The sequence below is a fragment of the Poecilia reticulata genome, linkage group LG5 (assembly GCF_000633615.1).
Source record: "Poecilia reticulata strain Guanapo linkage group LG5, Guppy_female_1.0+MT, whole genome shotgun sequence".
NCBI lineage: Eukaryota > Metazoa > Chordata > Actinopteri > Cyprinodontiformes > Poeciliidae > Poecilia > Poecilia reticulata.
This window is the reverse complement of record NC_024335.1, coordinates 32,565,387-32,591,422: the sequence shown is the minus strand read 5'-3', so window position 1 is coordinate 32,591,422 and position 26,036 is coordinate 32,565,387. Positions and strand designations below refer to the sequence as shown.

Sequence of the window (26,036 nt, the reverse complement as noted above, 5' to 3'; positions counted from 1 at the left end):
GAGTAATAACAGCTATCTAACACTTAAATGCTGTTATTAACCTTACCTTTTATTATGTCCTTAAGATAATGAGTATTTGTGAATTTTTCAGTCAGGTTTCCTGAGGACTGTTGAACTGAGGCCTAAAGCGCCACGTAGGCAGGCATTCACAATCGATCTGCACACGGATYGTTCTCTTTCCTGTTTATTGACCAATAGTAGAAGAGCTGGACGTAGAAGCCAGCCCACCTCATTAGCATACCGACGAAGCAGAAATACAGCGAGGAAATAATACAGAAATAAATAGAGAAAACAATACAGCAAATGGAAATATATATTTATTATTTTATTTATTTCTACTTTTATTTTTATATTGATTCTTTAATTTATTATTATGTTGGATATATATTTATTCGTTTATTTATTATTATGTCAGTTTTGGTCCTCCATATGCCTGTTCTGTCCAGACAAATGGCAGAAATAAGCAGAAACAAACCAACTGTAGTGCAGTAGAAGCACATAAAAGAAAAATAATGGTCGTCCATCAGTCTGGATTTGATCTGTATGCTGATATTCAAGATGCCAGATGAACTTCTGTAAGTTAAAAAGAAGGATTAGCATTTAATAAATTCTTTAAATACAGTCCATATATTTACTCAAATATATTTTCTTGTTGTCCCAGCTTGTTATCGCATTCCTTGTCAACTCCTGCCTGTTCTTTAGGAAACATGTTGAAATGCTGCCTGGACTGGCTTCAAAAAACAAAATCAAGACGTTAAAAAAGAAATCTAACAAATGTACTGATTTTAACTGGTGAATGAAAGAATGGCCCATATGTGTGTGTGTGTGTGTGTGTGAGAGAGAGACAGACTTTCTTTTTTTTTTGCCCCTATAGAGGTGTAACCAACAATGTTAAAAATGTTAGCATTTTTCCATTGAAAAAATGTGACCACATATTTTGACTAACTGCCAACAGATTTGAACAAACTGCATAATAATCCACATGATTGATAATAACTAACCTCTGGAGACACACAGTGATTGAAACCTGCTGTCTTTTGCGCTCTCCCTCAGTAATGTACCAACCTCCTGTCCCATCTTGAGTCTTCGTACAATTCCAACAGCTTTCAAATGACTTTTCTGCTGAATGTGACGCTTGAGGTGGTCCAACTTCCATTCAGTCCACTTTTCCCGCTGAAAACTCACTTGGTACTTTGGCTTCGCTGCATGTCTTGTAGAGTAGACCTTTCTCACTCGGAAAAGAAAAAATCTCACCCAGTTTCACCGCTTGTTCTTCTATTTGCACATACTCAGACAGCCATTCCATCCTAAAAGAACCGCATTTCTTTTTTACTTTGTCTTGTGAGCGGATGTGTCGCTGCCCGTTCGATTCGCCATGATAAGGAGTTGCGTTTCTTAACTCCGCCGCACTGTTAGCAAGCTAACCTGCACGGCGCGTATGGGCAGGACACATAGAGCTACCAGCGCTCTGATTGGCTGCATAGCATAATTAAACCGTATCGTATCATTGGCTGAACATCTGTCACTCACTGCGTTCCATTGAAAAACGGTACGGAATAAGACATTATTGGTCTAATTTAATATATTAGATTCGGTCATATATTAGATATTAATTAATACGTTTATGGTGGATTTTATTTTATGCGCTGCATAGATTTTCTTGTGCGCTGAGACTGCGAGCAGAGCGCGATTGCGCAGGCGCGCAGCTTAGAGGGAACATTGGTCAAGTGTTATGTTGCTATTCCACAGGGGCAGCCTGGAACATCACAATCAATAAGTTCAGACAATCCACCCCTCACATTATCCGAATGAGAAAAGGAACTTAAAAATATAATTCAGGATTTTTGAAGTAAAGTTCTGCTTAAAAAAAGAAGCGGTGTGCCACCAATAACCTTCCTGCATGAAATATGCTTCGAGAGGAATTTTTTCATGTGAAAACTAAGTTGTGTAAGAAGCAAAAATATAATCACTTTAAGTATACACAGTAGACCCCAATTATTCACAGTTCAGTTTTTGTTAGTACATCTATTTGTGAATATATCTGTGGAAAGTCACTCTAAAATTTTTGTGGAATGACTCTTAGTGGAATTTTCTGTTGAGCGTAAAATATTTGAAAGAAAATGCAATTTGGAAATGCAAAATATCTGGGGATTATGCTAGCTGACACAATTCAGGTGTATCATTTCTTTTCCTTGGCACTGATTGCACCAATTGCAGTTGGCTGATTGCCAATTACCAATGTTTTAAAAGTCAGACCTCCAATTCCAATTTTGGCTGATGCCATTTTTTTTTATCTGAAATTTTGCTAAATATAGCAAAAAATTTGCTATATTTGCAGACATATTTGCAGTCATGTCTGCAAATATGCAGACATGACTTGGTGGACTGGTCTGTCAGTCAAACCTCACTCATGGGAGACAGAGCATAAAAGGACAGCGGTTTATTTTTAGACCTTTGTCATACTTCATATGTATGTATTGACCAATCACTAATCTCTCCAAATTAAGGAAATTGGCACAGATAAATCAGCTGGCTGAAAAATCAGTGCACCCCTACTCTTAAGAGCAGAGAAAAGGAAGACTATAGCTGTTAGCTTCTGCGGTAGCGCTAAGCCAGGTTCCGGCTGTCCGTATTGGAATTACTTCCAAAAAAACCCTGAAGTTGGAATTCTAGGTGGGAAGGTCAAAGGTTGCTCAGCATTCCAAGTTCAGTCTGCTACATGTAACACACACACACACACACACCCACCCCTGGCAAAGGCAGCAGGTGTGAAATATCTAGTAATTATTAAGACAATACACATTGGGGGAGGATGTTCCTTTGTGTTTTTTATGCATAAAAGAAACATGTTGCTTTTGATTTGTGTTGCTAATAGCCATTAGCATCAGTGCTTTATCAGAACCTCATTTAAAAAGTCTTTACACACGTGAGAGGTGTCAATGAGAAACCCGAGGCAACCAGAGGACAGGTTACTTTGACAGTTTTATTTGTGAAAAACTACAAGCAAAATTCATAAATAGACATTTCTATCTGAAACGGAGGAAAAATGATCAGGTTAGCCTAGAAGCGCAAAGTCGTGCACATGCCAGAAACATGTATTAGTTAACATCATTAGCTAGACAAGGAGCCGTGATCTGCTGAAAATGCTGCGTACATTTCCACACCAGGAACATAAGGTGACGATTTCACAAGAAGGAAACGATGACACCATCAGCTGGAAGTCAAACAAAAAAGAAGGAAACAACAAAAAACTGGACTAAACAATGGATACTTGTACTGTCTCTAAAAGTTTCTCTCTTTTTTCTTAAACCAAGCAATAACTTTAAAAGCATTGTACAAGACATTGTTACAGGAAGAAAAATTTGTTTTGTATAATACACTTAATTAGAAGTTCACGTTTAAGGTTATACAGTAAATAAAACAAGCATTCTATATTTGGGTCTCTGAACAAACAAAGCTAAAATATGTAACCATCTTTACACAGTAAATTAAGGTTACTGGTCGCACACAAGAACAGAACTGCTTGCGCGGGAGGGGAAAAAACCTGGAAAACTAAAAACAGAAAAAAAGGACCTCAGCTTAGTTACTCATAGTGTTTGCCTTTGCACCTTTTTAAAATTCTATTTACAAGCAATAATTCATATACCCAGCAAAATGGCCATCTGTTAATTTAACAATGAATGCCGTGAGTACTCCATCCTTGTGAATGTGGTTACAGCCGAGGCAGGTGAGAGAAAGCAGCTTTTCCAGACCTCATCGGTTCAGATTGTTTAATTCTCCTTCCTTCTCAGCCTGATTTTTACAGTTCCGTTTCTGCTCAACACTGATTCTGTATGCAATAAAGCACACAACTGTAGCTTAAATGCAAGGGTGGTTAAAAAAAACGTTAACTCCTGGACTTGTTGGAACAAGATTATTGTTCTTTTGTGAGAATCTGCAGAGCAGATTTTATCCTCCCCTCTACGTTTCCTGGGAGTTTCTATTGCTCTATTGGTGACCTGAAGGGGGGAGCTACGCGTTGCTGCACTGCGTGAAGCTAGCTTCATGCCCAACGCGTTAACCTGGGCGCGAGGACTTACTTGGCCAACACATTGGCCTTGCGCGTGTGTCGCGGTTGTGCACCACCGTTCACACAAACTAGAGGCTTTGGACAGTTCCATCCCACCACACTGGCGTTTTTGTAATTCCTCCATGAAGGCTCATTTTAGGAGGATACGGCTACAACACACGTCAACTATAAACGCAGTACCAAATGGCTCTCGTGCGCGCTCAACACAAACTTTCAAAAGCACGACTATAACTCAGCTTTTAGTCAAGAATGAAGCTTTTGTTTTTTCTTATTCCACTAAGGCAAAAGTCTACAGTACAGCAGCCCGTTCCTCCCCCTTCCCCCACGCCGGGTTGGCCACACACAGAGACACTGAGTGTATAATAAGAACACCATTTACATGGATTATATTAGTCTTTATTTAAACTGTTATTCATCTCACACATTAGATAATTGCATTTCAAATTGTTATTCATCTGTATGTATCATGTCATTATGAAATTCCTTTGGTCCTTCAATAAATAAAACTAAGATATCATATACACATTTATTCTTTATACAATTTCTTACAGGTTAAAGGAAATTATGTTGGTCTATTCTCAGCTAAGGTGTAAAGTTCTTTAAAATCCTTATATTAAACCTCGTTGCTATAAAATTTTATTCGCATTCCAATAAGTACTGTCATGTTTTTTGCCTTCAGTGACAGGAACCTTAAATGAATACACATAAAAAAACAAGTCAATTGAATTGCCAAATCTGATTTTTTTTTTTTTTTTTTTCACTTTTGTAGCATGCACTTTCCATGTGAAGATGAAGATCCAAACATTGTCTTCAGGACCACAACAACAAAAATAATTAAAATTATCCATTTTTGACACCATAAGGTCTGGATTTTACAGTGTGTCTTGGTTTCACCAAGAACTGTATCCTTCAGTCAAAGAAACCAGGAAGCGTGGCCACTCCAAACTCTGACCTTCAGCCACAAAACTCAACGTGTGAAGCATGGAATGTAGAAAATATCAACAGCTTTTAGTGTTTTACACAACAGCCTACACTGTACAGTGAGAGGACAGAAGGTATTGTACAATCTGCGAGAGCATACTAAATGGGAGTCAAGCCGGTTAGAGAATTTTAAAAAATTGCAGAGGTTTCCACAGTGCTGTTGAGAAACGTGAAGGACAGTTTGATTCATAAACACTTTCTCATATTGAGGAAAAAATGGGCACTCCCAGATCTGTAGAATCACTTCACAGTGTATCTAGCACCTGTGTGTGTGTAATCCTAACATTTTTAATGTAGTGAAAACACTGATCAACCAGCAGAGCTACGCAGCAAAAGCCTGAATGTAAAAATCCGAAAATATCAAAGCATACAGGTGCAACAGGTAATAAATAAGGGCAATAATAGTTATTCAAATGGTGGTGGTTACTGTGCCCAGCGGAGATTTCTTCTTTACAAAAACAGAACAAATTGGGGAGAAAAAAAAAAAAAAGACTTGGCCTCACACCCACGTACAAATATAAAACAATACAGACAAATATTTGGATGCTACCAGAAGGACGGGACGGGAGTTAATCCCTGCAGCCAGGACGACACGGGTTAGTTTGTTTCCCCTTAAAGCGTCACACACCATCTCTCATCCAGCCGGCTCCGCTCAGCATCCAGGGAGAAATCATGGAATGGAGGGCAGGGCAGCAACGGGAAATGGTGACAACTCCCTCTTCACCCCCCCTCCTCCAATGGGATCCATAGTGTCCAGACGTATGGGCAAGGAGGAGAGTGGGAGTGAAGCACTGGGAGGCAATGGGAATACACAAAAAAATAAGAAGCAGGTGCTCAGAATGACTCGTCGTGCCCCACAGACAGGTCCCCTTTGGGGGTGGAGGCACGCGACGAGCCTTTGTCCATGCTTTCGGAGCCAGAGCTCTGATGCTGCTGTTCAGAGCCCGCGCTGGACGTGATGGTGGATGAAGATGTGGATGAGGAGCGGGTCTTCTCCTTAAAGTCCGTTATGATCACTGTCACGTTGCCTACGGTGATGGCCAGCTGCTGGGCGGTACTCCGATCAATGTTCTTCAGCTTGGGCCTGATGGCGCACACAAACAGAAACGCTTTTAAAAAAAAAATAAAAAAATACATTTACAGTTTCACAGAGGGGAAAAAAATTGACTGATGAGCAGAATTAGACCGCCAGTCCTGATCTGTCATCTTTTAGATTGTGCCGACTAGAGACACAACAATCTTATAGTAATATCTGCATCAGTCCCGATATTTCAAAAACCCAAAGGGTTGGGCACATTGTCAACCCTTGTGACAATGTGCCCAAAATTTCTAGCTTTGTGCTAGAATTAGACTAGCACAAAGCAGTCTAATTCTATGCTTTGTGCTCTGAACAATGTCATGCTTTATTATTTATTTTACATTATATATAAAATTCCCAATTGCACTTTCTGAACCATTTTATTATTTTACATAGGCTATTATACTCCTAATTGCACTGGCTGAACAAATTCAAGTTGTGTAGTTTTTACATGCTTGACCAAGCTTGTGAAGCCATTGGTGGATTTAAGGATAATGTGCTGGTGCAGAGATCAAATAAATTTGTAATTCACTATATTAATGTCTTTTTAAAACAAGAAACATTTTAAATCAATTCAACACTGTTTTTCAGTATCATATCTGTATCGGCTGATACTAAACGTCAGATATTGGTATCAGATGTGAAAAAAGGTGTATTGGTGTGTCCCTAGTGATAACACTCTTCAGTGTGGAAGTTCTTACAGAGAGAAAAAGAGTTAGTTGGCTGTTCTTCCAATCACTGAGGTCAAATTCTTTTACTAATGCAAATCATGTTACATTTGTAGGTAGATTAGCAGATATGAATTAATGACAGTGGCTCCGCTTTGTTCCTGAAAAGAAGTTCTACAATTTCATAATTTTAAACAGTTGAGTAGTGTTTATACTTAGAAAATAATATTTGTAAAAAACTACCAGTACAGCTTACATGGTTTGGGCCAAAGAGTGTTATATAAAGTACAGCATTGCCAAAAATTCATAACAAAAAAACAAACAAAAAAATAAAATAATAATAATAAAACGTTGGTAAGCTCCAAAAGATTGGGGCCCTGAGCTACTGGCCCTGTAAGCCCTTTCTGAAGTCTGGGTGAAGAGGAGAGGCTGTTATCATTTGAGGCGCCAGATTAAAGCTTCAATCTAATCCACATTCCCATGGACCTGCCTGGTCTGAATAATGGAATAAAATACAGAAAAAGAATAAACACAATACATCACAAACGCAGCTATAAGTCAGACAAACAAGTTTTCTAAAAAGAAAACTATTTACAGAGGCATGCAAGCTGGTCAGGTACTTTTAGTTCATTTTTAGTCACATTTTTTTGTTGATTTAACAAAGATACTGGTCAAATATAGAGTAGGTGACATCGAGTAATTTTTTCTGCATTTGTTATGACTGGGCATAGCCTTGGTCAGCAAGTCATTGAGCCATTAGGAATAGTAAATATACATTACATTGAACAAACCAGTCTGTCTTAAGATACATGATGTTTCTGCTCAAATGAAATGCTTGAGCATAAGAATCATCACTGGACTTTCTGTAAGGAGGTTCGTCTCCTAAAGGTTCATTAAAACTTTATTACAAAACTGTGCAGTGTGAATATTAAGCACTTTCAAACACTTCATACAAAAATCAAGCACTTTCCAAATCTTAAAAACACTTTTTTTTTTATTCAAACATTTTCAAGGATTTCAAGCACCAATGCAATCCTTATAGGTCTGTTCAGAAGTCGCGTTAACAGAATATTTTCCGTATTTGACCGGTTATAATTCACACTCTTGACTGATGTGAATTATAGATTTTACGCAAAGAGTTCATCGCAGAATCAATTAAAATCAAATAATAAAAAGGTCCTTTCTGAAATTCATCTTACGGACACTGAACTAAATGCATCTTAGTTCAACTCTTCAACAGCTGACAGCGTGTTGAAGAGTTATGAACAGGAAGCTTTGGAGTCTCTTGTTCAGAAGCGCATTCCAAACTTTTGGTTAAAGTGGAGTGTTTAATTCCAGTCTCCAGTACAGACCAGAGAAAAACAAAGGCTTTTCAATGTTGTGTTAATTCATTTATAGTGTAAACAGAGGAGCCGGCAGTTTATCTTGAGGAAATAAAGGTGCAGAAGTTAATAAGAATGCAACATGCACAGTGCGCTGCAAAACCAATGCTGCGAAGAATTAATCTTAACTCATCCAGCGGTTTTAACAAATGGAGCTGCCCACAAGGAGAGAGGCGCTCAGGAGGAGCACGGCAGACGCAACATCTGCCCGTTTTGGGACAGCAAAACCACACACAAAAAAAACCCAAAATCCTCATAAAAGCGCACACCCAGACTGCACACAGGATAAAAAAAAACTCACAGAGTTCAATTGATCAGTTTGGGTCACACAGATCCAACTGAGTAATGAACCAGCGCAGATTTTTCTGCAGATGTGAACCAGGAGGAATTTGAGAGGCACTGTGCATTCAGACCCCAGCAGGTGAGGTGCTGGTGATTAAAGTGGAGTCATTTAATTTCAGTTATTATAAGTTATTGGGGCCAAAGTCTGTGTTTTTTTCACTACAGAGAAAAAGTTACATGTGTTCATCTGCTCTATATGTGATGGATCTGGATTCACGGTTCAACTAGGTGATTATTGACTAAATTGCATAAAATCCAGCTAAATAGCCGATGTTAATATGATTATAATTTGATGGGTAAAAATAGAACATGACCAATTTTTTTTTTATGCTGTCGATCAAAATGACAGAACTAAAAGGTCTAGCGTGACCTCTGGGTCTGTTGATTACAAATTTGGCCGATACCATTTTTTTTTGTCTGAGAAGTTGATAAATATAATGACAAAGTTGCCAAGTCAGCAATAGTGGAGTGACTATTAACCACACATATGCAGACGTGACCTGGTGGACATGTCCTCTTTGGCATTAGAGGAAAAGGACACAGTGGCTGATTTTCAGACCTTTTGTGGAGGTGGCTTAGATTTGTTTAACATGTTTGGAAGTAAATGTGAGCGTTAAAATTCTTAAATATTGTTATTTAAGAACATATTATACTTTGAAGTGATCTTTTTTGGGGAGGTGGGGGATGGGGGGCAGGGGGGTGGAGGAGTACATTGGGTATAGTGCAGTAGTTTAATATTCCAGTTCTTTTCGACACTGGTCCTCAAGGCACACTGCCCTGCAACTTTTAAGCATTCCTCTGCTTCAGCACACGATTTCAAGTGATGGCTGATTAACAAGGTTTTGCTGATTTTGAATGTGGTTTGTTGAAGTAGGGGAACATCTACACACATGTAAGTGTGCTTTGAGGACCCGGGTTTTGAATACTGCTACATTCTGTGTGTGTAAAAAAAATATAAAAGATACATTTTCAATGTACAGATATTTTATAGATAAGCTATTCCATAGCTTGGAGGAGACAAAAATAGTGAAATAAAGTACACTTTTCATTTTTCAACAAATCAGAATAATATATAAAATTTTTAAATGGCATTTAATCAATTATGGAAATTCAAAAAGGTTTACTAAAAATCCAAAAAATTCAGCAAAAAATGATGAATTTTTTGCTGCCATAAAGGCAGCTAAAAGTGCTTCACATCATAAAGTCACCAATTATGAAACAAGGAATAAACATTACATTTGGTCAAATGTCATCTGTGGTCCCAGGGCATGTGAGGGTGCTTACCAGCATTATACTAGATTACTGAACTCACTGGGTGACACACATGAAGAGTCAGAACAAGTGCATGAAAAAAACAGAGTGGGTGTTTAGTATAAGAGATCAATTGTGAAGCACTTCACGCTTCCACACCTCTTTACTGGATGAGTTTCATTAACCAGAAGTGCAGTGAGTCGTGTGCTGAGCCATAGAAGGCTTACTGCTCACCTGGAAATGTGAGAGTTCTTGTTGGACTTTGTTGCAGATTTCCCAGACTGTATGCTCTGTTTGTCACTTGGAGGACTCTGATTGTTGTCTGATTTGGGTCTGCGGGAAAACAGAAATGAGGTGATGAGTTATGGAAAACCGCCATTCACAAGTCAAGTTTAGTCTAGTACAGCAAAAAAGGCAGCTCAAAATGCTTTACATCATAAAAACATCATACAGTCACCAATTATGAAATAAGCAATAAACATTACATTTTGTCAAATGACATCATCCAAATCATCAAGCAAATACACAAATATCTTTATCAATGTTCCACTTATTACTACTCAATAGCAACTCTAAACAGTTTAGTTTTAAATATAGACTTAAAGGAACTCAGCGTTTTGGTTGTTTTGCAGTTTTCTGGAAGTTTGTTCCAGATTTGTGGTGCATAGAAGCTGAATTCTGCTTCTCCATGTTTGGTTCTGCAAAGCAGACCGAAAGGTTGATACAAAAACAGATCTTTAATGTATTTTGGTGCTAAGCCGTTCAGTGATTTATAAACTTACAACATTTTAAAGTATTTTAAAGTCGATTCTCTGAGCTCCAGGGAGCCAGTGGCAGGACTTTAGAACTGGGGTAATGCGCTTTATCTGTTGCAGTAATAAATGCGACAAAAGATGAACGCCTGAATGTGCTTCTCTAATGCTTGGACAATAATTTCAGTTTTGTTTCTAGACAGCTGGAGAAAGTTATTACACATACACGCATTGATTATCCCCAAGTGACAACCCGGCATACTAACTCTGACACTGACTTGGTCTTTTTGCTGCTGGGCTTCTTTGTGACAGCTGGTGTGATGTCCTTCTCCCTGTCAGGTTTGTCTTTGACAGGCTGCTCTATATCACTCTTGTCCTTCTCTGTGATATCCCCCTCTGGTGCAACGCTCTCAGGGCGCTCTCCCTCGGGGCGTCCCTCCCCACTGGCCCGCTCTCCTTCACTGTGTGGACGCTCCTTGTCCGTGCGCTCGCTTCTCTCTCTCCGGTCCTTCTTGGGCGGGGGAGGCATGGTGTACTGCTGAGCTGCCTGCTGGGCGACCAGCTGGGAGTTTATCCGAGGTTTTCTGTGGAGAAAATCCGAGGCACAGACATGAATTACTGTCGTAGTGGAACTGTAAGCTGACCCTCGTCATGCAGCAACATGGTAACACTGCAGCAGACAGGGGTGAACAAACAGGTACCTAGTCCTAGCTGCAGTAGTTACTTATTAGCATTGCACCTCTGTCTTGAAGGCAGAGGTGCAATGCTAATAAGGGCTGTAATAAAACAATGCACGGGATCACAAAGTGGAAGGTTGGCAGAATGTCGCACAGGTTCTCTAATCTGATTACTGCAGGGTTGGCCCTGTTTGACTGAGATTCAGTCGGTCATGGTATTTGCTTTCTAGCAACCACAGAGCACTCCTGAACTCTAATCACACTACTATGTTGATGCATTTAAAATGTTCACACAAAGAAATTGTGACCTCTCCCTCATTCTGCTCTGCAAAGAGAAACTGTAGGGAAGTACGACATCTTGCAAAATTGTTTATACCATTTTTACCACAAACTTTGATGCATTTGGGGTGACAGTGGCAGGAGTTTGCCCTGCTATCAGTGGATCACTGGTTCAATTCCTGGTCCGCCTGCTTCACCCACCTTGCCTGCTGGTGGGTGAAGGGCCAATGGCACAAAAATTTGGAGCCTTACTTCTGTCAGCCTGCCCCAAGGCAGCTGTAGCTACAATCCAGTAGCTTGTCATCAACAGTATGTGAATGAGCCCTTTCAGATTTCAATTGGAGATATAAAAGGGTTTACAAATAAAATTGATTATTATTATTCTACTGGGATTTTATGTTATAAATCAACACAAAGTAGTTTATACTTGTGAATTAGAAGGAAAATGATGCATGGTTTTCAAAATAATCAAATTTTAAAGACAAAAAATTTGACTCAACTTTGTCAGTTCTTCACAGAAACACTTTGGGCACCAATTGCAGTTTTTAACTGATCACCAAACTTTAAAAAGCCCAACCTGCCAATGTCAATTTTGGCTGATGCCATTTTTTTTTTGTCCGATTAGTCGCCAAATATAGCAACAAAGTTGGTAAGTTGGTAACAGGGGGAATATTTTATCCACCCACATGCGTCCTGTGGGCTGGTCTGTCAGTCATCCCTTTCTCGTGGCAGAGCAATAAAGGACTGGCTGATTTTCAGACCTTTGCTGGAGTAGATAACAGCGATGATGAGGTTTTTTTTATTTTTATTTATTTTTTATTTAAGTATTGGTCAATCATTGATCTCTCAAAACTGAGGAAATTGGGGCCAGTTTATTGGTGCACCCCTACTTTTGGTATCTTTCTTAGTTCAAACTGACATTTTGGCCCATTCTCCTTTACAAAATACCAAAGTTTCAGTCAGATTGTATTAAGAGAGTTCAAGTTTGATAACAGATTCCAAATTGGATTTAGGTTCAGACTCAGACTAGGCCAGTGTTTCTCAATTATTTTCTGTCGTGCCCCCCCTAGGAATCTTTTTTTTTTTCGCGCGCCCCTCCTAAATTCTGGTGCCCCTCCCGCCCCAGAATTTAAATACCATTATGGACCTGTTCATATTTAATAATTTATCGTACAAACCACTGGCTCTAGCATTGTATGACCTTATTATCAAAGCCGCTGTTTTATTGTTCTCAAAATAATTTCCAAAATCAGTTTATTGAGTGAATCACTAACATCTAATCAAGACTACTCAGTTTGAAAAAGAAAAAGTGCAAATGATTGAATGGGATGTGCATTTTTAGACTTAATACAGTAAAACCTTTAACCACGCATTGGTTACTTGTCAGTTTCTTCAGTTTAGTTTTTCACAAGGTATATAATTTTTAACATTTATTGTGAAAAAAGTTTCAGCAATATTGCTTATATTTCTGCTTGTCAGATGAGAAGAGTTGAAAAGTGGATAACATTTTGAATTAATAAAAAGATAGGTTCCGTCTATTCCCTGGCCTTTTTCTGTGAGCTATGGTACTTGCTGATGGAGTGTAAGTGCCAGACTCTGAGTGTTTGATTTGGGTTTTAAATACGAGTAAGTTTGGACGAGAATAACGTCGTAATTTTATGACAACTTTTCACCATACTGCACTAAATTGCGGAATACTGAGGGTCTTGCAAGGTTATAGCTGGTACTGATTTAGCAAATGACTAAGTACTAAATGTTTTAGCACATCAAAAGCAAATTTTCAGCCCCAGGTCTTTAAAACGATTGTTTAAACAACTTTTTATTTAATAGAAAAAACTAGACTTGCTGAGCAGGTCATGTTACACATCACTCTATTGAAGCTTTTTAACTTAACGACTTTCTTCAGGCAATATTGCGTCTTTACTCTGCCAATATTTAAATTATCCTGCTAATGCCACTGGGTTCTGATAGTATGACAGTATTCTTATATTTGAAAATGAAAATTTCTTAGCCTGGCCATAAAACTCTGTCATACTGGTTTTACTGACCTCTGCTGCCGTTTTTTCTTTTCACTGTCAAACCTCTCCATCTCTCCTCTATGACGGTAGACATATTTCAAAACATCTGCGCTTGTGTCCGTCGCTCCATTTTTGTTCTTCTGCTCCGTTTACAACAGGGTTGTGTAGCTACTTTTACTGGCTTCAACAGGCAGCCTGTTAATTAGTTTGAACGCTGCTGCCACCTAGTGACCGGAGGCTTGTTTTTCAGTTAAGCATGAATAAAGACGATATAAAGTCTTGCTTCCCCCGGACACTTCGCCACGCCCCGCTGGGGGGCTGTGCCCCACTATTTGAGAAGCACTGGACTAGGCCATTCTACCATATGCTTTGATCTAAATCACTGCCTTGCAGCTCTAACAGTTCTACTGGTTGATTAAATTAATTAACATTCACTTTTCAAACTTAAAAAAAAGGTTTTCTTTCAGAATTTTCCCAGTATTTAGCTCCTTCCATGTTCCTCTGTGACGCTGCCACCACCTTGTTTCACCACAAGGTTATGTCTATACGTCGTGCACATGTAGCCGGTAACATCATGTTTTGCATGAAGGCCATACATTTTCATTTTGGTCTCATTTGGTCAGAGCATCTCTGCTTCACCGAGTATGAACACTTCTGCACTAATTCAGACATCTGGGCTTAGACACACTCATACACACACACCACATGAATCCTAGCAAATCCACTGCAACCTAATGGACACCAGCTGGCAACATCTGTGGAGACCCCTCAGGATAGAGGAGAGGCTGACTGCACAGCCCAAACTGCTGCCAGCAACTAGGAACCCATGGAGAGAAGGGAACCACTGCTGTATTTCTGGATCAAACCAACACCTGTGGGCTGCTGAAGTAACTACCCTCTTAGGAGAAATGTGTACCAAACCCTTCAAATTCTAACTTAGACACATGAGCTAGCTGGGATATAGAAAATCAGCAAGTATTTTTTCTATATCCCAGGAGAGTCCTTGATCTTCTCACCTCCAGTTTACCTGCAAAACCTGCAGTCAAATAATGAGCTAAGAGTTGAAGAAACTTGTCTGATTCAAGCACCACTCCAGATAAACAAGAACTGAAGAAACTAGAACTTCACGTTTCGTTTTAAGAGGCTTTCTGCTGAGAGTGGCTTTCATACAGCTGTGCAAGTGGTTAGCCTCAGTGTTTCGATTTGATGACAATCCGGTTACTCAATTCTGCTCTCAAAACATTCTCAGGTTCTTTCATTAACTGACTCTCTCCACTCTGCACATCTCTCCGTTTCTCGATAGAGGACTTTGATCCTCTGCATTCGCTTTGAAATTTCTCAGCACGTTTCTTGGAAAACCCTCCCCAAGAGCTATTACACACTCGAGAAGAGTCTCCTTAGAGAGGAGGACGGGACACATGGCTCATCAGAAGACGATCAATTACTGTATAATAGAGCATCATGTTGTAGCATTTGCGCTACACACCGAACAATAACGCGAGCTGCAGTGAATACTGATGAGTGTTTGGTAGTTGATCCATCAGATGCAGTGCCCTGGAGTTTTTCTACCTGTTGCTCTGTGTGAAACCTCCATGGAAAGGATTAAGAGCATGGGAGTGAAATATTCTTCTATTTTCATTATTCCCATCAAATAATAATGGAAACTAGAAAATTCCTGCAGAAATTTTATGGGGCCTGCCAAAGTGTGCCCGTCGGATTTTTAATAAAGCATTCTGATGCTAAAAATGAGCAATAATGCTGAAGAAAGCTGCAACGTAGTCAACCTGCGGGGAGTCAGAAGCATGTTCACTAAGCTGTATTCGTACCATTTAGTATGTTGCATAAGCTAAAATGAGCCAAAATGCTAATAATAGCATGAATGCTATCAGTAGCATGTGGAGCATCACTAGCATGTTGTCTGTCATTACTTACTCCATTCAGTATATGAAACAATGGTAATAAGTAAGAAAAACATTCTGATGCTCAACATTAGCATAAATGCTAAGCTGAGCTAAATTGTAGTCAAAAACCTAGGGAGAGTCAGAAACATGTTGATGAAGCTGTACTTGCACCATTAATATTGTTAAAATTAATGCATAAGGTGAAATTAGCCAAAATGCTAATGTTAGCATGATTGCTATCATGTTTGGCATCACTAGCATGTTGTCTGTCATTACTTACTCCATTCACTATACAAAATGTTGCTAATAAGTATGAAAAGTGTTGGTAATGGTAACGCTCTGGCTGTCAAAAGTCAGTTCAATAACCTGTGATAAAAAGCTAATATTATTGCCCCACCTTTAGTCATGCACTGACTCACTCTGTTAGAACAGCCTATTGCAGGTCAATATTACACATATTGACGGGTTTTATGCTGTTCTTCACCAATGACCAACAACTGAAGTTCTACTCAGATCTATCACTACATTTCTATAGCTAATCTGATTCACTGCAACAGTACAACAGCTGAACCCAGTGCTCAATGAAATTCAGTTCCAGACTGACGACTATAAACTTAGCACATGGTGTTCTCACTCACGGTCTGGTTGTTGGTTCGATTCCCAGTCTCTTTCCTGTCAAAGTACTTTCAAATAAAGGCCTCTAGAGCCAACAAAACCTTCATAGAAAAAAAAAAAGTGTGTGATTGTCTTGTTGCCGATCACATTTATCTCTCTTTGCAGCCTATGTCTGCAGCTGATCTCCTCCTTCCTTCACACTGCGCAAGTGTGCAGCAACAAATCCTGTCGTGTGGAACTATAGCACTCTGAGAGCGAATGGGGACATTTGCATGTTGTGGTGGAAAATTACCTCGGGTGTGAAACAACACAGTGCATCATTACAACAAGTCTAATATGGTATTTACAGTAACGTGTGGTGAAGTTCATGGCTGGTGAGGCACTGACTTAATCAAAATCATATGACGCCCTTCATGTTATTGTTTACATACGGAAATTTCGCGCATGAAGGGCAAAAAGACTACTTTCACATGCCATCCATAGTCATGCTGCCATGGTAGAATAATTCCGTTAATTCAATGAAACTTGGAAATATATATATTATTATTTTAGTGCTATGCTGCACAGCAAAGGGAAAACTTGTTGAAGTACAACTCAAAACCACCTTTTTCTTGCTCTCTGTATCGGCCAAGCTACATATAGACTCGCTGCGTGTAGCTTCACTTATTTACTGTATTGCTAGCTCACCGTCTCTAAATCTGCAGATGCGGAGTAAGAGACATGACCGCCTGGGATCATGACCGCCCCCTACCATGAGGCAAAAGAACTGCCTGTCTCACCTCGAGTCTGTTCTCTGCTATTTCTGATCACTCCTCAGTAGGGCTGGGGGATATATCGAGTATACTCGATGTATCGCGATAATTTTCATTTACGATAGTTAAAATGGCTATATCACAACCACCGAGTATAAATTGTCGTTCAAATAATACACTTTCGCTGTCAAAATTACTGCGAATATGGTTTATCCGACACCCTATGAATGCATCACTAGTCTCTCCCCCCGCCCAACTTGAAAATGTTCTACCAGTCAAGTTGCACTGAGAAAACAAAATGGCAACACCGAGTTTTTTTTTCTCCAATCAATAAACTTTATTTAAACAAGGTAAGTAAAACAAGTAAGGCAAATACAACAGTGCAACTCTGTAGAAGGCATAATAGAGGCAGATTTCGAAATGGAAATACAAAGTAAGATTGTTAAAGAGAGAGAAAAAATAATAATAATAATAGTAATAGTAATAATGAAACAATAACTGAAATAGCAACAAGGGAATAGGGCTAACCCTACCATAACCCTACAGCAAGAGTATGATGCCAGCCGTGAATGAGACGATAACTGAAGAGGAATCAGATAAACTCGTTTAGTTCCGAAGACAAACAGCGCTGGATCAATAATTTGGCAGTGGTTTGGATTTTATATGGAGGATGTCGAACAAAATGAGGTAATTTGCGAAACATGTTATCAAACTATTGCCACAAAAGGTTGAACCACAGATTTATTTCACCACCTAATGAGACTACTCTTTTACATGCCTTTCATAGCTGCATTGCTACGGTAGAACTAGTCTGTGGCAGCCAATGCAGTTAGCGAGAGGTTGCACAATCCAAGGTGAGGCTCAGCTTGCTGCTGTCTCACCAGCTTCGTTTCTGAGTATTTGAATGTGAAAAATAAATACTGCACCCCCACACAGGATGAAAATAGCAATATAAATTATCTTATCATTTTTCCATGATGACGTCACTGGGTATTTAAAAAACAAACACTTGACGAAGTTTGGCTATATCGAGGCTCAATGCAGGAATAAAGGACAACCGGAGCAGCCAGATAGCACAACTACCAACACTCACCTGGATTAGCATCACAGTCAGAAAGCTAAACAAATAACCTGAAAAATAATTAAAGTCTTCGAGCAGGCAGTGTAAAACACTGGTTCTGCTCTTGCTGTTGGACCGTCGCTACGCACTACTGGTAGTAATATTTCACAGATGTAGCGCCGCTCAAGCTCCACCCGACAGTGAACTCTCACACCAAACAGCTGCTTAATGCTGCACCGTGTAACTTAAAAAAAAAAAAGATTTTAGATATGTATTAAAATATGTCTATCATGTCCAAATTAGGTGTATTTATTGCCAGATAATTTTTCCATTTTTGAAGATAACATATTTATACCTAAAGCGAAAAATTAGCAGCCATTCCAGGCAATCGGCAAGGATCGGTGATGGCAGAGATTGGCCTCATGGATGATTGGTATCGGAATCGGCAGCAAAAAACCTGATCGGAGCGTCCCTAAATTAAAGGGATAAGAGTTTATTTAGTTGGAGAACATTAGTGAACATACAGAACCATGAAGATTTCACAATATAGCACATGGGGGAGAAGGTTCTAGAGGTTTTTAAACGGTTCAGGATAACCTCTGGAGGAGGAGCAGCGATCCACAGCTCAGTTTGTGGATCACTGCAACATCTTCAGCAACCCATCGGTATTAAGAATGTGGCAACAAGTAAAAAGGCTACTGTAAGGAAGCCATAATAAGTACCATTTGCCTCAAGTCGTATTGGGAAAACAGCAAATACGAGACAGACAGAGCTCTGGTAATTATACGTTATGGGAAAACATCGCAAACAATGAACCACTTAAACCCACAAACAGTCTTAAAAACAACAAATCAAAATATACAATTATAATGAATATAATTTGCACTTGTTTAATCCAAATTACGTCAGCTGCTCCATAAGCTCATCAATATTTTGAGACAGATCACAGATATATAAATGTAACATTTATTTATTGAGATTATAAATGCTGCTAAATTTGATTCAATTTCAGCATTCATAAATTAAAATATTTTAAATTGTTTAACATTTAAATTAAGATTTTAAGGAGCTGGCAAGTTTACTTTGTAAAAGTTCAAAGAACAATATTCATAGTTAGATTGTTATGTTACCCTAGCTACAATCTGATGCTGTAAGTTTAATCTTTAAGTTTGAGCTCTGTTTGTTCACAAATACAATTTAGTAAACTGCAATTATAACTAATTGCTTTTTAGCTTGGTCAATTAAACTACTCTCACTCTCTCAGATTAAATCTAACACATCTGTTAGAGGTGCTGATGTTTTTATCAACAAAAGGGGCCCCTAAATCAAATTCTGCTCCAGGCCTCATACAGCTTTGGACAGGCCCTGCACGTTGAGGTAATATGCTGCACTACGCAGAGATGCGCAACAAACGGGAGACTTAATTCAATGCTGCTAATGTGGCTTTAGTAGCTCTTTCATTAAGTGTCTGTTGAGTTTTCAATAAGTGTCACAGAAATTGTTCTGGTTGGTCGAGTTTATGGGACGAGTTTCTCAGATCTCAGCCGCGCACATCAACTCTGTCTGACTAAGTGGACAAAGCATTTGATACGGTTTCATGCATTGTGTAACTGGAAAAATAATACTAACAATAATAATGTAATAATATAAAATCAGCGTGATGCGTTAGACAGGTGAGCGCGAAAGCTCCTCACCAGGCTGAACCTGCATAATCAGGTTAGCGCTAGTTCGTTTACTAATACACCGGCCAACCGGGAACACAGATAAACTTAATCAGCGCAGGCAGAGCCGGGCGCTGGGTGGCGTTTTGAGATGGAAAAGCAGCACAAAATTCTTTGTTCACAAATATAAATCAATCTCACCACTCGCTCAACGCACCTCTGAAAGCGCGACTGCAAGTTATACCTGCAGCTCACGTAGAGCTGTGCAACCAGAGCATGGTGTTTAAAGTCCTACCTTCATCAAAAACTCTGGAAAGAATCATAATTCCGCACAGGGGGTTGATGTAAATATCCATACAGGTCAGCTTGTGTCCAGTTTGAGTGAAAGAAGGTTCGCAGTGTGATTGGTCCGGCTTTAAATGCATAAACTATTAATCTATCTTCTATAAACATATCTTTTAGGAATAAATCTGCTCCGCCAGTGAAGCGCTCAGCGCAACAGAGACACATGCAATCTGTCTTAAATCCCCCCCGCCCCCAAAAACATAAACAATAAAGGCTTAGCCTGGAGGTGGCGCTAGTAAAGGATGGCGGGCCGCCAGGCCCATTATACATCATGGGGTAAACCCTGAAATCCATCAATTATCAATAAACTGCTACAAACCCTTATGTCGTGATACATTGTTCGGTCATATTCTCTAGCCCTACATTAAACTTCAATAAAACACATTATCAAAATGCTAAAATCTTAAGTTGGTGATTCACTCTGAGGCTGTGTGATTCCCACGAATGGTTCTCAGCCCCTTTAGGTACCTCAACGGGTATGGACTCTCACTCGAGATCAAGAACCACCTTGGGCAACAGGGATCATCTTTTATGGTTGGTTTATGGTGCTTGCGGTTTGCTCCAGGGCGCCACCTTTTGGTGTGTGTGCTGTGTGGGCTGCGTAGAATATGGCTAGCATATTCCGGTGGGTGCAGTTGCTTCATCTAAGGATACAAATACTTGTTCAAGGCACAGTAAACCATACTCAAGTGTTTCATGATATCTAACCAGACCCCTTAGTAAAGTCTTATTTTGAACTGAACTGAAAATACATCCAAGTATCAAACTGCATTAGAAACTTAAGAAAAGCTTTCTGAGGTTACTTGAGCAACAAGTTCCCACACCATGGATCTCTAAAGAAAGAAATGCTTCTCAAAGGAAAAACAAACAAAAAAACCCCAGCTGTGAATAAATGTACGTCAGCCCACAGGAGCAGCAATAACTATCTGGCAGAAGGAGTGGTTAGTTAAAGAGGCTGTGTGTGAATGAGTGATTGATAACCAGAGGCCAAGTCAGAGCTTTAGATTTGCAGCAGGAGGTGGGCGGGCATGGCGGAGGCATTCGTTGTTGGCCACCCTGTGTGATTCAGAGCCAAGTCAATCACAAGTTGACTGGATTCAGTCTCATGACAAGTTGCAGCTCCCATGATAAAGCCACCAATATTTATTAACTGACCACATATAATGGCATGGCACAGCACTGGCCTGAGAGTCATTACCACAGCTTGAGCATCCTGTCCTGTGTGTGTTCCACTTTATAATATTAAGCTGTGGTGTTCTCGACTAGGCCTGTCGCGATAAACAATAAATCAATTAATCGCACTATAAATTAAACCTATCGGCCTCATTGTAATTATCGACTTTATCGTCTTCCTGCCTTTTTTCTTTCTGTTGATAACACTGAATGAAAAAAGGCTCAACTCCGGTGCTCTCCACTGACCCTCCCCATTTCCTTAGTGTAATGTCCAGCGCACATTACACAAGTTGTCGGCCGATTGTCGGCCCATTTTCAAAACCTGAGAGAAATCCTTAGCCGACAGAAATCCAAGGTATAATGGTTCGATCGGGTTCGTCGTGCCGTGTGGTGTCCAGCCACATGGGCACAAAATAATTTTAAAATCAGGCGTTAATCAATGCTTTACTAGAATCTACCTCTGATGCATGTGGCTAGTGTCAGCATAAAGTCCTGACTGAATGAAAATCATTGTAACCTATTTATGTCACGTTAACGATGAACAGTTGAAAACTTACCGGATTTATCAACTGCGGTAGCAATTTTGCTCCAACTCCTCCCCTTGTCATTTCTATATTCTTTGCAAAAAATGTTGAATAAATATTAATGTTTTTTCCACATAGGCCTGTCAGGATATATTTTGCTGGACGATTAATTGTCTAACAAATTATTGCGATAAACGATAATATTGTTTCAAGACCTTTTGACACCGATTTAAAGGAAATTACGTAATAATGCATGTGATTTCCTGATAGATACACCTTATTTTCAAAAGAACACATGACACTGGAACTGAACCTAAATAAACAAAACAACCAGAAACAAAAATAAAATGGATTCTCAGTCTCCATTAACAAAAAACGTACTTGAATAAAAACAGTGACAGGCCTACTCTTGACTTTAAAATAGTCCTATATAAATAACTCAATATATAGATAAGCATGTGCCAATTAGATTACAGTTTAACTGAAACTGTGAAAAACATCAGAGAAAGCAAATAGGAGCCATCTAAAGAGTACAAGAAGAGCTGAAAAAGATACAGCAGCACAAGTGAACCCCAAGTACAGAAACTGCTTCAATCTCCTACAGCTGCCAAAGTATTGCTGGAGAATGTGTGCGTGTGTGGGTGTAGAGCAGGGGTCCCCAAACTACGGCCCGCGGGCCGGATCCGGCCCGCCTCCACATTTGGTGCGGCCTCCTGAACAATACCAGAGAGAATTCAGATTTTTTTTTTCATATACCGTATTTTTCCGGTTTATATGTGGATTTTTCTTCAACCATCAGGGGGCTCTTTATCAGGAAGTGTGTCCTGTAAACTGTGGGTGTTTTGTTTTGCATGGTGCATTGCTGCCGTCTGTTGGACTTTTAGGCAACTGCTTGACTTTTATGTTATTTAATCAGTGCGGTTGTTTGCCAGCAGTAGAGCAGATGAACACACGTGTCTGTTATGAACGCCGCATTCCAGGTCGAGTTCTTCGAAGCAATGCCTGTAAGTAGCAGCTTATACTTCAAAACGAGCCTTTATGTTAACATATGATAAAAAAAGTAACTTGTTTATTGAATTAGTTTTGGAAATACCTGCGGGCGATTTGATTATGTGCTACGTCATTGCTAACTAGCAGGCTGCTAAGATTTCTTAGGTCGTTATGTAGCATTGCAGCTCATAGCATTCAGAGGTAGCTGTTGTATCAGTTGTACTTCTAATGTATGTATCTGAATGTAAAACACTTCTGTAAGCTGCTCTGAGCTCATCCTGAGTTTGTGTTTTGACAGTTTCACTCCATTCTACATGGAAATAAAGGAAGAACTAATTAATCCTGACTCGTGTGAAAGGAGTTTGGCTGATGGTTAGTTTTGGTACAAGACACCATAGTGAGACCATTACAAAGTGAATCATTGGAAGTCAAAATTGGAAATCAAAGAAGAAAGCGCCCATTAAAACGGAATTAGGTTTTAATAGGGAATTGAAATTTGAGAATGTTGTTGATCAGTTAAATAGCATTGAGGGGAAATGCTATTTAACAGTTTTTTAAATAATACTGGGATCATTATGAGAATTTGAGGTATAGATATTAGGATCCAGTAGATGGCAGTAGTGAAACAATCATGGATGCAAGCTGCCATTGAAATCTGAAGAAGAAGGGGCCCATTTTCATTTAGCACATGCTAGTAGCAACACGAAGGATCAGCACTTTTACTGTTACAGTTACCGTTCGGAAACAACCGTAATCAGTTCAGTAAAATCTAAACTTGACAACTTTTTCTTTTTCAACGTAATAAATGTGATATTCAATTGACCTGTTATGACTCAAATTTTGGGTTTCCACCCCCCTCTGCTGCTGCTGCATCGCTGTGGAAAACCTGGAGCGGCAGAGATATCTGCGGCTTATATGCTCCAGGCCTTTTTTAAAAAAAAAATTTGGGGTTGTGGTTTATAGTCCGGTGTGGCTCATAGTTAGGAAAATACGGATTATAATCCTTCCTGGATTTTTTCTGTGAAGAACCCAGAGAGGGTTATTTGGTTGTGCTTTCTGGAAAACAATACATTTTTACATTTACAAACTCCTGCAATCGTCACACTTTTTCTGTTACAAACTGACTCCGGCCCCCCAGCAGAGAAGGGAAAAGTTATGTGGCCCTCACAGGAAAAAGTTTGGGGACCCCTGGTGTAGAGTCATTTCCCACTGAGGGCTTACAGTAGCGGTTCTCAACGTGGGCGGTACTGCCCCCCGGAGGGCGTTCAGAGGACGGCAGGGGGCGCTGGCGTAAATTTTTACAAAACGGGGGCGCTGGAATTCCTTTGGGGGCGTTTGATCGAAGGTACATTTTATACCTTAAATGCACCAGTTTAGGTTTAGACTTTGAGCAACTTGCTAAAACTGTATTTCGTAACATTAAAACATGCCTGGCTGCAACTGTATGGATGGCAGCTCTTCTTCTATTCAGTGTGTGTAGCTTTTTGGCGCAACTCTGCTACTGCTATTGGTAGCTTGACCACATCAGATCAGCGTTACACCCGCTGATGACGTTGTTGTGATTCACTTGTCTGGTGTCTGAATCCGACGCTGAACAGTGAAAAAAATTAACACATGATGTGAAACACATGACGATTAGGAGGCACAGCAGGTGATGAGTGATTACTGATGAGTGTCAATAAACGATAAAATAAATGTAGCAACAGGAAAACTAAAGTGGACATAGTAATAAACCAAGAGGATAATACTAATCAAAGGAAACTAAATGAAATGAAGAACAAAATGCAAGAATAAACTAAGAAACTAAAGTAAATTCAGAGGAATAAAGTGGTATGGCAAGACCTTTCGAGCAATAATTAATACAGAGGACTGTATGGCAAGAATAAACAGACACTATTTCCAGATAAAATGTAAAATAATATTGTTGAAGTGCCATGGGTTTGTTGAGACCACATCTAGTACTGAGAATAAATATATCTCACAGATATATTGAGGCTGATGACTCAATGACACTTTCAATTTGGATGGATATGGGTTAGGGGGCCGCTGGCCCAAAAAAGTTTGAGAAACACTGGCTTACAGTATATCAGCTCTGTCTTTGCAAAACAATAGAGCAATGATTGGCAACTCTTCCAAAGTTCACTCCCATTTAGGGAAGTGAGAGGAGTGGGGGAGACTCCCTCGGCAGGGTGCCCCTCAAATAACTACCATCATGCTTAAGAGCTCTTCATTCAGTCAGCTCGACACCCTCGGTTAGCACCCCGTTCGGTGTCTGGGCCGTGGCCGAGACAGACGCTCATCCATTCGGCTGCACAGCTTCAGGGAGAAGAGCTCCAGCTGCTGTTTCAGAGCTACAGAGTCCAAAACAATGAGCTCAAAAAATATGGAGGTAAATTTGTGTCATTACAAAACACATTTCATTATAATTATAAATATTTTGATCAATTGTTTTATTGAAACTAGTTTTTGTTTGAATAATAATGAGACAAATGTACCTCCAAATTATGTAGGTGTTATGGAGACAAATTAACTGAGGTAATTTTTTTAGTATTAGTCAATCATAACTAATTTTAATTAAAAAAAATTGTGATGAAAATGGTTAGAATTTTGATGAGCTTGTGGAATGAGAAATTTATTGTGAAGGTATATTTGTCTCATTACCATTCAAACTAATTCCAATAAAAAAAAAATTGTGATCAAAACATATTGAATCAAAGACAGCATCAAAACCAAAACTTTGAGAATTGTAACAAAAGATTTCTGTTAAAAATAAGAGTTTGTTTTGCTAATAAAAGACAAAACCTTTTGCTCAAAAATAAAATATTCCATTACAAAAATTTTAATTAGTTTTTGTCTGATTGTATATATGGAGGTAAATTTGTCTCATTATTAAAAAAATATTTAATTACAATTCAAAACTTTTTGATAATTTTTCGGTTTCGTTTCATTGAATAAGAAATTTTCCTCCATACTCAAGTGTTTTGTGAAGAAATGCAGTGAGTTAGTGATGAAGAATGAGAGGATGAGGCAAAGGAAAGCCCTCTTTTATTTCAAGTGTTGTATGGAGGACGAGTAATTATTTCCTGCTGGGCCGAATGAATGCAGCCGCAGACAGTTGAGCAAAGAAGAGAGTGGGAGACAATGTTCTTCAAACCAAACACAGCCCGGGAAGAATTGGAAAAAATTCTTCTTATCCAGATTCTGGAAGTGGACACAAAAAGAAGATCTGAGAAGAAAAATTATAATAAAAAAAAAAACACTTGTCTGGAAAAACCAGCACCTCCATCTGCATACATCTGGTGGAATCTGCTTTGTGCCAATCAAACACAACGCAGCCTCAGCCTGGAGCGCATGTCTCTAGTATCTAATGCAGTGTTTTTCAACCATTTTTGAGTCAAGGTACACTGTTTTAATTGAAAAAATCCCGAGGCACACCACCAACTAAAATAAAGATACTCTGTAGGGTATATAGTCTAATATATAGTCTATATATAGTCATTCTTATCAAAGTCTCTTGA

The 26,036-nt window shown here is 39.3% G+C and overlaps 1 protein-coding gene across 2 annotated transcripts in view; it reads right to left on the bottom strand.

Annotated features, from left to right (window-relative positions):
- Nucleotides 1-2,963: 2,963 nt before the first annotated feature.
- The window catches only part of rybpb (RING1 and YY1 binding protein b), a 55,241-nt gene continuing 32,168 nt past the window's right edge, over nucleotides 2,964-26,036 (bottom strand). Inside the window, exons 3-5 of one of the 2 annotated variants that reach the window (XM_008410589.2) lie at nucleotides 10,790-11,107; nucleotides 10,006-10,104; nucleotides 2,964-6,134 (exon numbers count right to left, since the gene is read on the bottom strand). In XM_008410589.2, the coding sequence (XP_008408811.1) occupies nucleotides 5,885-6,134; nucleotides 10,006-10,104; nucleotides 10,790-11,107 (667 nt within the window). In that variant the 3' untranslated portion in view covers nucleotides 2,964-5,884. The remainder of the gene's footprint in view (nucleotides 6,135-10,005; nucleotides 10,105-10,789; nucleotides 11,108-26,036) is intronic. The other variant, XM_008410590.2, reaches the window with a different exon arrangement.